General features: G+C 33.4%; 1 protein-coding gene across 1 annotated transcript in view; it reads right to left on the reverse strand.

Annotated features, from left to right (window-relative positions):
• The window catches only part of CPNE8 (copine VIII), a 214,551-nt gene that overhangs the window by 21,094 nt on the left and 179,912 nt on the right, over window positions 1-13,545 (reverse strand). Inside the window, exons 15-16 of the mRNA XM_008578132.1 lie at window positions 12,478-12,659; window positions 5,759-5,886 (exon numbers count right to left, since the gene is read on the reverse strand). Of these exons, the coding sequence (XP_008576354.1) occupies window positions 5,759-5,886; window positions 12,478-12,659 (310 nt within the window). The remainder of the gene's footprint in view (window positions 1-5,758; window positions 5,887-12,477; window positions 12,660-13,545) is intronic.

Consider the following 13,545-nt stretch of genomic DNA (forward strand, 5'->3'; position numbering starts at 1 on the left):
AAGAAGTTTCTGGAATTTTTATAAAAGTTCATAAATAGTTGGTTTAGATTTGTGGAATATTTGTTCAGCTTATTAGATCACAGTAGTAGAGAAGGCAATAAGACAAGATAAAAAACTGACTCGAATTTTTTATTTAAGTAATTCAATTACGACTTACACAATGGATTAATTCTTTTTAACACTGAATAAAGGAATACATTTAAATAGTTCAACACAAAGTAACACAGTAAATTTTATGTTATAATTTGTCTCTCCAAACTATTTTTTAGTGTGTAATGAACTTACTAGTGGTATCCACAAAGATAAGTAGCTAAGTTTCACTTTCTTTTGTGTGTCTTTACCTCTGCAGCAGAGATAAAAAGGTTAAAGATATGAGGCATCTTACCACAGTGATTTGGATGCAGATTATTCTGGTTGGAATTTTAGCTCCACCACAAATTGCCACTCTACACATCCATTTTGCCATCAGCACAGTAGAAATAATAACAATACTGACACCTCCTAGAGTTGTTGTGAGGATTAAAAAAGATAATCCACATCCCAGCACTGAGCATATTACCAGAGACTGACCATGGCCTAGTAATGATTGCTGTTTTGACTTTATTATTATTGATCATACAGACGGAAGAGAGAAAACATTAGACATTTTTTACATTAATTTGAAAATCAGTGATGGAGATTCCAAAATAAAAAAAGTTATTTCCTAAAAAATAAAAATTAATTTCATATCTGAATGCTGGAAAGTTCTCAATATCACAAAAAAAGCAAAGAAATACAAATAGTCAATAGATAGAAATTGATAGATCCCTCTTAAAAACTGAAATGTGACAGCCTTTAGACAAGTAACTTGTTAGGAAAAGGAAACAAATGACTAATAACAGTTAAGAAACAATGAAAATTATTTTAGTTGAGTGAAGAAAATAGTGAAATTTTCATGATAGCCTGAAAAAATATTTGACATAATATTTTTATCTTATAACTAATATTGATATATTTATTTTTGAAGGATTGAGCTGGTAAAATACACCAACAAATAAAATTTATTTCAAATAATTTGAAATTATTGATGTAGAATTCTAGATGAATGGAAAGTTTTGAAAAAAAATGATAAAAACAGGAATGTAAAAGTGGTAATGCCATTTCTAAGAGGAATTTAGATTAATCAGGTAATGGTCAAAACTCCATTTTATTCAAACCATGTATCTATAAACATGATATCCTTAACATTTTTCTTCCTACTCTTATTATTAATGAGATTTAAACATATTGTTATTGACATTAGTTATAGTATTAAGCTCATATCTGAAAGGCCCTGAAATTATTTCTCCAATTTTAAATTTATTTTCAATTTACAACATAATGGTAATCCATTTCTTTCTTTTGGTAGGTATGATGATTAGTCTTATGTGTCAACTTGGCTTGACTGTAAAACCCAGTTACTCGATCAAATACTAATGTAGGTGTTGCTGTAGAGGTATTTTGTAGATATGGTTAGCACCTACAATCAAATGACTTTATGTAAAGGAGATTAATTCATTTAGTTGAAGCCATTAAGAGCAAAAACTGGTTTCCTGGAGAAAAAGGAATTCTGACTCAAAACTGCAATATCAAATCCTACCTGAGTTTCCAACCTGCCAGCCTATTCTACAAATTTCACACTTACCAGCCCCTATACTTGCCTGAGCCAATTCCTTGAGATATGCACCTATATCTACATGTATATCTTCTATTGGTTCTTTTTCTCTGGAGAACGCTGACTGATACAGTGAGTATCAATCACAATGACATTTTCCAAAGGACGTTATGATTGACTAAGCATTATCATTTAAAAGTTTATTTAGTTTCCTATTACAACTTTGCTAATTAAAATTCACCCATAATGTATGGTATTCAGATAATTCAATTAAACAAACAGGCATGGATTTCTCAATATATGCAAAAACTACATATTGTACTTTATATTGTTTTACATATATAGATATAGATATAAATATAGGTATGAATGAATAAATCACAGTGAATAAATCATCCCTTCAATGTGGAAAAATCTACATGTAACAAGGGGTTGGGATCAAATTATTAAATGTTGTGACAGATGTACACATGGAATGATATCATGGACCAGAAGAAGCAGTGATTCTCTGTGACTTAAGTGCAGTAGATTTGGGAGAATGTGGGGGAAAATAAAGTTGGATGGGTGAGTGGTAGTTGGATATTGAAAGCTCTTGAATGCCAGGATAAAGTTTTTGCACTTAAATTTATGACAAGGCATCAACAGATGTTGAGTAGGATTTTTACATCTCCTGCAATGCTGTTCTCTGAACAGCTTTGGGAAAGGACTGGGAAAATAAGAAATCAGAAGCAGAGGGTTGGAAAGCCTCAGAAAAACACACAAAACCTTCAGACTTTGCAAACTTGATGCCTTCAGTCTTATCTATTTCACAATATAGTCATCTCATTAATATCATCCTGAAAGTTAATAGTCTTATTACATTGAGATCAGTACTAAAAGTGAGCATGAGCTTAAGATTGTTATTCTTAAAAAGAATAATAATTTTTCAAAATGCTTATAGATAATGATAATAAACATTTTTCAAAATGCTTATAGAAAATGATAATAAACAACTAAGCTTTTACCCATATAGAAAACACGCTTTGTAAAGAAAAAAAAAATCAAGCATATAGAAAGTATGGATATATATTTGTTTTGACTTTGCTAAAAATAAATTTGAATAATAATATCTTCAGATATACACAGTTCATTTATTAGGCATTTGCTGATTAGGTACCTCCTATATGATGGGTATGGTACTAAGTACTGAGGAAATGCATTTAAGAGTGACAAAATGCACAGGAAGTCATATATAAATAGAGGTCACACTCACTATAACTATGGCACTTCTCTTAATGTAGAAATGAGTAGTACCTTGTCCTTTAGTTGATAAAGGTTTTGGATGATAATTTGGGGTCATAGAATTGTCTGTCAATAAAAGCTTAACAATAAAATTAAACATAACATTTAAGGTAAAAGAAAGGATAAAGGTATTTCTTTTAATAGTAAGAGATGAATACATGGAACTACCTATTGTATTAGAAGGAAAAGATGACTCAAAAAGCCATCTCTTACTGTTTTTCTTATTTTCTCTCACTTAAAAATTATCAATAAGGAATTATTAGCTTATTTCTTATTTTCAGAGTCTGAAAGCTTTAGCTAGCAGCTACCCCTATATTTGACAATTTGCAAAATGTTGGACAAAACAAAAAAATGGTAATAGAACACTGTGGAAACTGTAGTTTTAAACAGTATATAGAAATGCACCTAGAAATTTTATATCTATAATTTTAACTTTAAACAGAGATGTACCAGGATAAAAAATACAAAATTAATTGGTAAGCATTGAAGAACACTTTCATAACAGCTAACATGAGTTCACACAAAGTAAGTCCTGTCATTTTCCTCGTATCTTCTTATAAAACAGTGATCTGTATGGTAATGTTAGAGTCATCCATAATTTATCTTGCATTAATATGATTTTTGATTCTGCTTTATTTGACAACCATCAATAAACTAGGGAAATATAGTATACATAACACTCATATAAGCTAGTATATTTCAGGTAATAAATCATGAGTGAATTACGAAATCAATTTTGTGAGTCAAGACCTGCATTAAAAAATAAATAAATAAAAGAAACAGAAAAGAATAGGATACCATAGAAATAGACCAAAAATATGAGGTAAAAATAAGTATTATTTCATGAATAACATTTTTTTTTGGTTGTGTGTACAGGGTTGAGATGTAAAATTCATATCTTAGTACAGACTGCAGATGAAAATGTTTGAAAAACCTGAGATAAATGGTCACATTCAGAAAATGGTCATCAATTTATCAGTGTCAACCTGAGGTGGAATTCCACAGGAAGGTTGCTCTGGGGTCAGCCCTGGGTGTGGGGGTATTTTAGCATTTTGTCCATGTCCCAGATAATGGAAAGTAGAGCACATTTAAGTTGCTGGCAATGTCCCATAGGGAGGATGGTAAAGCACTAGAACCTTCAAAGAGAACATGCGTTTGTTACATATTGCCTTTGTATGCTGATAAACTAATCAGAATGAAGTATTTTTTTCAAGTTCTGGTTACATATTAGAAAGGATATAAGAGCTATACCTTTTTGATTAATAAGGCAGGGTTTTATAAGATTTGTGCTTGGTTCAAACCAAACTTTTTAGGAATTTGGAAAGTGGCATCTAACTCATTTATGCACTAATGATAAAAAAAAANATACAAAATTAATTGGTAAGCATTGAAGAACACTTTCATAACAGCTAACATGAGTTCACACAAAGTAAGTCCTGTCATTTTCCTCGTATCTTCTTATAAAACAGTGATCTGTATGGTAATGTTAGAGTCATCCATAATTTATCTTGCATTAATATGATTTTTGATTCTGCTTTATTTGACAACCATCAATAAACTAGGGAAATATAGTATACATAACACTCATATAAGCTAGTATATTTCAGGTAATAACTCATGAGTGAATTACGAAATCAATTTTGTGAGTCAAGACCTGCATTAAAAAATAAATAAATAAAAGAAACAGAAAAGAATAGGATACCATAGAAATAGACCAAAAATATGAGGTAAAAATAAGTATTATTTCATGAATAACATTTTTTTTTTGGTTGTGTGTACAGGGTTGAGATGTAAAATTCATATCTTAGTACAGACTGCAGATGAAAATGTTTGAAAAACCTGAGATAAATGGTCACATTCAGAAAATGGTCATCAATTTATCAGTGTCAACCTGAGGTGGAATTCCACAGGGAGGTTGCTCTGGGGTCAGCCCTGGGTGTGGGGGTATTTTAGCATTTTGTCCATGTCCCAGATAATGGAAAGTAGAGCACATTTAAGTTGCTGGCAATGTCCCATAGGGAGGATGGTAAAGCACTAGAACCTTCAAACAGAACATGCGTTTGTTACATATTGCCTTTGTATGCTGATAAACTAATCAGAATGAAGTATTTTTTTCAAGTTCTGGTTACATATTAGAAAGGATATAAGAGCTATACCTTTTTGATTAATAAGGCAGGGTTTTATAAGATTTGTGCTTGGTTCAAACCAAACTTTTTAGGAATTTGGAAAGTGGCATCTAACTCATTTATGCACTAATGATAAAAAAAAAAGTGTATACATTTTTAAATTTTAAGATTTTCTCTAAAATATGTACTTGGAATCATAAACAATCATATTCAGATCAGTACTATGTACTACATTCAGGTAGAGCTCCAGGAATTTATAAAATTAGCTACTATATTAATTTCAGAGTTTAAAATAATGTGCCCTATAATGGTGAAAGCTTCAACTAGCCAGCCATCTGATGGAATTCAGTCTCTTATTACTTCTATGCTACAATATTAGATATAAATGATTAACACTGCTGAGATTGCCATCGATCATGTTATTGCTCTCACTTGAATTCTTTTTCAGAGAAAACAATATTTTCCTTGGTTGAACAAAAACAGGTCTAACATAAACCTGTGTGTTTCTTCTTTTGAGATTTTGAGGTCAAATTCTCAGCGAAGTATCACGAGAGCTTGATGAAGACTGTTTCTACCACATGTACATCTTTTTCCTCACTTTCCTGGAGGTAAATTAGAAGAAAACAACTTGCATCTGTGGAGTCATGCTAACGATAATGTTATGATCTCACCATGGCCCAGTACACTAGACTAAATACCTTGTCTACTCTCTACTTACCTTGCTACGTGATTAATTACAGGAGCAAAGTTGGTTGGCCCATATAGTTGAACAGATTTGAGACTCCTATAATAAGCCTCCATGACCCCCTCAATGCCATCACAGTAGGGGTTTTGAGGGTTCCCATTCTGTAGAAAGTTATATGCAACAAACAAACAAACAAACAAAAAACAGTAAAAAAAATCATAGTCTCTGTGAAGACCAACTAGAACAAGAGAAGAGAATAATGCAAGTTGACATTAATATATAAATTTTTGAAAGAACACTCATTTACAGATTTATGATATCAAAACAAAAATAAAAAATAAGTGGCTAACAATAGGTTATAATATATTGCGCAGATTACAATATGATGATATAATGTGTAATCGACAAGAGAAGAGAATAATGCAAGTTGACATTAATATATAAATTTTTGAAAGAACACTCATTTTCAGATTTATGATATCAAAACAAAAATAAAAAATAAGTGGCTAACAATAGGTTATAATATATTGCACAGATTACAATATGATGATATAATGTGTAATCGTTAATAATGCATACTCTTCAAAACAGAACAGGAGAAAATTCCAAATAATCTTGAGAGACACTGAATACCACAACCTTCTGAAATTAAGTGTCTTAATTTTACACAGGTTTGTGTACATGTAGAGATGAACATATAAATTCCTAAAAAGAAGAAAACCAAAATATTAATAGTGGCTACCTCTGGGTGGTTAGATAACTGGTGACTTTCATTCTTTTACCTATTCCATATTTTTCCAATTTTTCTTCAGTGAACATGAATTAAAATCATAAAAAAGAAATGCTATCAATTCAAACAGTTTTACCTGATAGAAAGAAAAATGTAAAATATCTGCCACATGCACATTTTCAGGCCACAGTTGATAACCCCAATTATAGAAGGGGTCAGAAGAATTATAATTTGGTGGGAGAAACATTAAGACAAGTTAAAAAGAAAAGAATCAAAGAAACATATCTGTGTTGTTCAAGGGAAATGGAGCTTATTACTAAGGAGCTCTTATTCTGGGGAGAGCACATCCAGAGGCAACCTGAACACCTAGACTAGCTTTTGAATGCTCTGTTACTATTAGCTTTAATTCTCCTAGTCTAGATTCCACAAACACCACAAATAAAACAGTGTATTAGTTATCTACTGCCATGTAACAAATTACCCCCAAAATTTTGCCCTTTTGTATTGTTCCTTAAAATAATAAACATTTGTTATCTCACACTTTTGGGGAGTGTCAGGAATCAGGGGCACCTTGCTGGATGATTCTTGAGCAGGATCTCTCACTTAGTTGCAATAAAGATGCCGACCTGAGCTGCGGTCATGTGAAAGCTTGAAGGGGGCTGGAGATCTGCTCACTTATATAGCTGTTAGCAGGAGGCCAAATGGACTCCCTGTAGGGCTGTTGAGTGTTCTCACTACATGGCAGCTAACTTCCCCCAGAATGAGTGATCCGAGAGAGAGCAAGGACAAAGTCCCAATGCTTTTTATGAGCTTGTCTCAGAAGCTGCAAACCTTCACTTCTATTTTAACCTATTTGCTAGAAATGGGTTACTAAGTCTAGCCCACACTCAAGGGAAGGAAAATTAGGAACCACTTCTAGAAGGGGTGGTATCAAAAATTTTGTAGATATATTTTAAAACACTAGTGACAATAACTACATTCAAACATAGTTAATAATTTTAGCACATAATGTTTTTACCTGAAAAATAGCAACTGGTAGTTGGTTAAACTCTACATGCCTAGCTTTATACTAAAATACTTACATAAATAACTTTTATAACAACCCTAAAAACATATGTAAAATGTTGTTATTATCCCCACTTTACAGATAAGAAATCAAGGCACCGAGAGCTTAGATACTCTACCAAAGGTCACACAACACTAGTGGGAGTGCCAAAATTTGAACCCATGCAGTCTGACTGCAGAGCTCAATTTCTTAACCACCGTATGCTACCACGTTATAAAATCCTAAACATTTTGCAAGGCTGGGAATCTTAGGTAACTGAGCCAGATGTTACCAACCACTTCAATCTTGTCATTTGTGAGAGAGGAATTTATACCCATTTTTTCTTTTAATTTTGTCTTCTCTTTAAACATTTTTATTAATTAACCCTCGTGCAAACATTTTTAAACCTAAAAATAATAAAAGACCTCCTTACATTTTAAAATTGGTTTCATGAATTGGCTGAAATTAAAATGTAAAAGAAAAGTTTAATTTTTAGCACAATGCAGTGAATGGTTGGTTTTGATGTTAATCTGAGCTGACCTATTTAACCTTCCTTTAAATAAGATTTTATGGCACGCTTTTCCCTTGATAAGGTATGAAGCTAATTAAAATTAAAACTCATTACTGATTTTGGGCATATAAAAATATATTATGTATCTGCCTTAAGGGAACAATTACAAACTAGGATAGTTCTGAGCTACTTTTCTAACATTTTGACTAGGGGTTTATATTTCTATGAAACAATATAATACCTCTATGCCTCTGGAATTGAAATTACAACAAGGTCACCATTTTTCTCTCTTTTGTTAGTGGAAGGATAGTCATTGGATGTTCTATTCATCCTGATGGAATGTTTAAAGCATTGTTTTCTGAATTACTCCTAATACCATAATAAATTGCTCTCAAGTTCCCTCATATGCCTTGGATGATAGGATACTTTCTTACAAACAATTATGTCTTTTTTTAAAAAATATATGCTCTGTGTTATTTTACGATTATTTTAAATATTTTACAGCTACTAAAATGAGATTTTCCTCTTAATGACAAAGTTGTGATGAGTAATAAGAAGATTTTTTAAGTCTGTTTAAAAACTCCTTTCTTGAAATAATTTTGCAGGGAATCACTGTCAGCTTGTTAAAACAAATTAGAATGAGTTCACATGTGGCTCTGGTACAAAAACAAAACACAGAATGCTTTTAAAAACAAGTGCATTTAATTTTGTTGTTTAGTAATAAAGAGGGCAACGGATGCCCCATTTTATATTTCCCTTTTAATAAAACCTTTTCCATTTACAAAATGCACTCTCCCAACCCTCCCTCCCCACTTCCCACCCCCATCCCCCCATTTGCCTCCCTTATGAGGCAAATGTATTGTACTGGAGATTGGGATTCAGCTCCATGAAGGAGCTCTATAAGCCTCCCTTGCTGCCTGCAGCCTCTAACACTTTTCAGCAGGGCTAAAAAGCTGACAAACTACTAGGAAAGGCTCTTAGGGGCTGTTGCTCTGCTCTTTGAAATGTATCTGTTGCTGCTCAGAGATGGCTTACTGTAGGGAAAAGCTGAGAGAATCCTTTCTTTTATTCAATAAATGAACATTTATTGAGCTTCTATGCTATGCATAGTATAGTTGTAAAAACTCTTGGTTATTAAATTGTCTAGTTGGAAGAAAAAACACATACATCAATATTAAGTTGCATGAATCTCTATAAATGCCAAAATTAGTGAACAGTGTGCAATTGCTTTTAGGTATTTAGAAGGAGAAGTCATTCGGACAGGTGCAGTATTTCTCTATTGATTAATAAAGAAGACCTTCTTTTAAGGGCTGCTGGCCACATGCTCAATATCTCTTCTAGAGCCCCGCATGATTGGATTTTCAGTTAAAACCCCAAAAGGAGTCATACACAATTATATTGAGAAGAGAGCAGTGACTCATTCTTTTTACAACCAAAAGTCCTAAACTACTGATACTAGGAAATTCTTCCTTTCTTTTTCCATTCCCTTTCTTTTTCCCGTGGTTTGTATCTTTTCTTTTACATATCTTATATGAAAGGCTGGAGTTTACCTGAGACCCTTTCAATTGAGCAAATCTCAATTTCAACATCTGTGCTAGCCAAAACTCATCCACTAGGGATTATTTAATTTTTTAAAAGGCCTCCCTTGCTATCCAAAAGATTCTTTGAATGTGGTGAGATAAATAGATTAATGGTAATGAATATATATCACAAATTTGTACCATGCAAATATGAGGATTCATTAACATTAGGTAGTTCATGAATAGCCAGATTGACACAGAACTGAAGTTTTTGTATTTTCCATTTTCAGTACCTATAGATGTGTATTGCAGTGATTTAGGATGAGAATATTTAACCAGAAATCAAATCAAGTACTATCTAATTGAAGACCTACTTAACCCAGATTAAGGAGCAAATAATAAAAAATCCTTCCTTAGCAGTGGATATTTGTATAGATTTGGTTACAAAGAATGAATGTGGAGATAGGAAAATGAGAAAAGAAAAAAGTAGGAGAGAGAAAAGAAAAATTGACTTACAAGATGAAAAGAAATGTATGAAAGGAAAATTAATAAACCTCATTTAGTTTAACACAATTATTCCTTTTCTTAGGCTTTAAAATAGCTCATGACCTTTTTCCTGAGGCATTTAAGACTAAGAATCACATGAGTGAATTTCACGGTCTTATAAGTTATTAGAAGATTTTAATTCTCTAAGACATAACAAAATCCCAACAGATACTCATTTTTATATGACATTGGGAGTGTGGCATGTGCGGTACTTCATGGAAGAAAGAATTAAACCCTCCAGCAACCTTTCCTGAAATTGTTTGGGTGATGGAATAGAAAAACAAGAATAAATATTGAAATATAAATGGAAAAATACTGCTCTTAAAATATATTCGTGGAAGATGAAATCTAATCATATAAAAGCTAGAAGTATATATATATATATATCATGGTGTTAACAAAGCATGTATCTGACAGATTAGATTATTGGTGCTTTTAGAACATGTGGTTTAGTAGTTAAGAGCATAGATTCTAAAATAAGACTGGCCTGGGTTCAAGTCCCGTCCTTTGGAACCCTGGGAAACTTGTGAGCCTCCGAGTTGAGCTGTACAACTCCTGGGTCACTCTTCTCACTGTGAGTGGCAGTTGCTAGAGTGGTGCAATGTGTCGGCATGAAATGTTTACCACACGGGGAATTTATGAGGATTATATTATGTAAGGGAATGAGATGAGAACAGAGCATGTGGCTTGATACTCAGCAATTACTCAGTATCAAGTCAAATACTATCTCACTGAAATCCAAGAAAACAAAAGTAGTTTGAAAAAATCTGAAAGTACTATAGTCATTAGGTAATTATAAAGTTAAAGCATTATCATCATCATCAACATAATCATTGTCGTTTTCATCATCAACTTGGGAGACTATTTTTCTTAGATTTAAAGAGGTATCATCTCTATCTGAGTCTGTTTCTTGCTGCTGTAACAGAACACCTGAGGCTAGGTCATTTATAAAGAACAGAAATTTATTTCTCACAGTTTTGGAGGCTGAGAAATCCAAGGTCAAGGAACCGGCATGTTCAGTGGTCTGATAAGGACTGTTTCCTCTGGTGGGGAGGAATGCTGTGTCCTCACACAATGGAAGGTGGAAGGGCAAGAGACAACACTGCTTGAAGCCTCCTTGATAGGGTTCTTAATCCCATTCATGAAGGAGAAGCCCTAATCATCTAATCATGTCTTAAAGGCCCACCTTTTAATAACATCACATTGCCAACACCTGAATTTTGGAGGGGATACATTCAAACTATAGCAATCTCTATCCTGTAAGTGTTTGAGTTAGGTTCAAAGAACAGATTAAGGTACAAATAATAATAAATCCTTTCTTAGCAGTACATATTTGTATAGGTTTGGTTACAAAGAATGAATACGAAGGTAGAAAAAGTGGGGAAAAAATAGAATTAGAGAGAGAAAGGAAAACATCAAACAAAAGGGTGAGAACAAACATATGGAAAAAAATCAATAGAACTCATTTAGTATAATATAATTTTCATTTTCTTAGGTTGTAAAAAGCATGGTAGATTAAGGATAGCCGCATATTCTTTGATACTCCTCCTATTGAAAGGTGAAGGTTAATTTTTCAACCTTGAACCTGGGCTGGCCTTAGTAACTTGCTTGACCAACAGAATGTGGCAGAAATAACATTCTGTGACTTCCAAGCCTATGCTAATGAAAAGCCTTCAGCTTTCTGCCCCAAACTTTTAGAGTACTCACTCTGGGAAAGCTGGATGCTGTGTAAGAAATCTGACTACCATGAATCCACCATATGTGATGAAGCCGATGTTGGCCACATGGACAGGCTATATGTAAAAAGAGGGAGAGATGTCCAGGCAACCCCAGCTATTTCAGCCACCCCAGCTCAGGCACTAGATATGAACATGAGCAAAGAAGCCATATTAAAGGACGTGCTAGCTTTAGAAGACGTGATGTGGAGAAGATCTAAGGAATCTAATAAATAGCCAGAATGAAACCCAGAAATATGGCCCCAAACAATTCCAGCCATCTCTAACCATTCAAGTCATCCTAGCTGAGACCCCAGATATTGCAAAGAAGAAATGCACAATCCTCCATTATATTCTGCTCAAATGCCTGACCCACAATTTGTGAGTATGATGGAAGGATGTTGTTTTATGCCTCTAAGGTTTAGGGAGGTTCGTTATGCAGTAATAGATAACCTCCTGCTAATAAATCAAGTGCACTTTAGTAGATTTATTGCTAACATATTTAGCTCTCTTTTTTTCCATTAAGATCACTCTCCTAAGTCAATTATTTACCAATATGGAGTCTATAGTCACAATAATAATAAATGACATAATAAATGACTAAAGAATAAGCAGCAAACCAATATCAAAAGAGCCAACATATTATTTTTTTTGAAAATATCAAATCCTTTTGATATATTCTTACCAAAGCAAATTCATGAGATATCCTTCCATCTGGAGGCAGTTTTGCACCAAAACCTAGAGCTGGAAACATTTTATCACTGTCATAGTCTTGAACAATTTCTCCCACTGCTTTCAGTGCCATACCATAGGCATTCAGTTGGTAAGGGTTCATGTAGTGGAGAGAAGTAGGCTGGGCAGGGTTGCCTGATGACAGAAAAAAAAAAACATTTCAAGCATAAGTGATTGGGCTAAAGATATTTTTAACAACATTTTGCTTGATGTCTATTCCAGAATGAAATATTCAAAGTTTTTTTTTTTTTTTTTTTTTTGCCTGTACCCATAGTGTGTCAAATAATTTCTTTTTGGATGGATATTAACATATAAATATTTATTACATTATATCAGACATACAGAAAATTTCCCAAAGATATGCCAAAGCATATGCAGAATTTTTCAGAAATCATTCCTTCTTGTCAGTGTCACAGGCTATTTTTGAGTTTCAGTTCTAGTAGAAGCATAAAATTAGTTTGTTATCTCATTTTATTACAATTTTTACTTTTGAAAAATCACGTGCCTTTACTTTGAATCCTTATACCTATGTGGAGAGGACCCAACTGATTTAACGGTCTTCAATAATCATGAGGCCTCCCTGGAGTTATATAAGTTAAATATTTGAGAATTGTATCAATTTATCACTTTAAAAACGAGAAACATAGTGATTTTCAAGCTGGTTAAATAACTGGATCTGAAAAATTATTCAGACTTTCTAACTAGACATTAAGGTAGGAGCCAAAGGCCAAAATCAAGTCTAGTCATTTGCAGGACAGCATCTGTAAAATAAATCCTACCACAGTGTTTACTGGGATGACAAAATCAGATTATACATTTGAAAGTGATTAAAAATAATAAAGTTGGGCCGGCCTGGTGGCACAGTGGAGAGTGCGCCGCTTGGGAGCATGGCGGTGCTCCCGCCGAGGGTTCGGATCCCATGTGGTAACCGGTTCCCGCTCACTGGCTGAGCATGGCGCAGGCACAACACTGAGGGTTGCGATCCCGTTACCGGCCAGTAAAAAAGACAAAAAGGAAAAAA

The sequence above is a fragment of the Galeopterus variegatus genome, unplaced genomic scaffold (assembly GCF_000696425.1).
Source record: "Galeopterus variegatus unplaced genomic scaffold, G_variegatus-3.0.2 Scaffold1635, whole genome shotgun sequence".
NCBI lineage: Eukaryota > Metazoa > Chordata > Mammalia > Dermoptera > Cynocephalidae > Galeopterus > Galeopterus variegatus.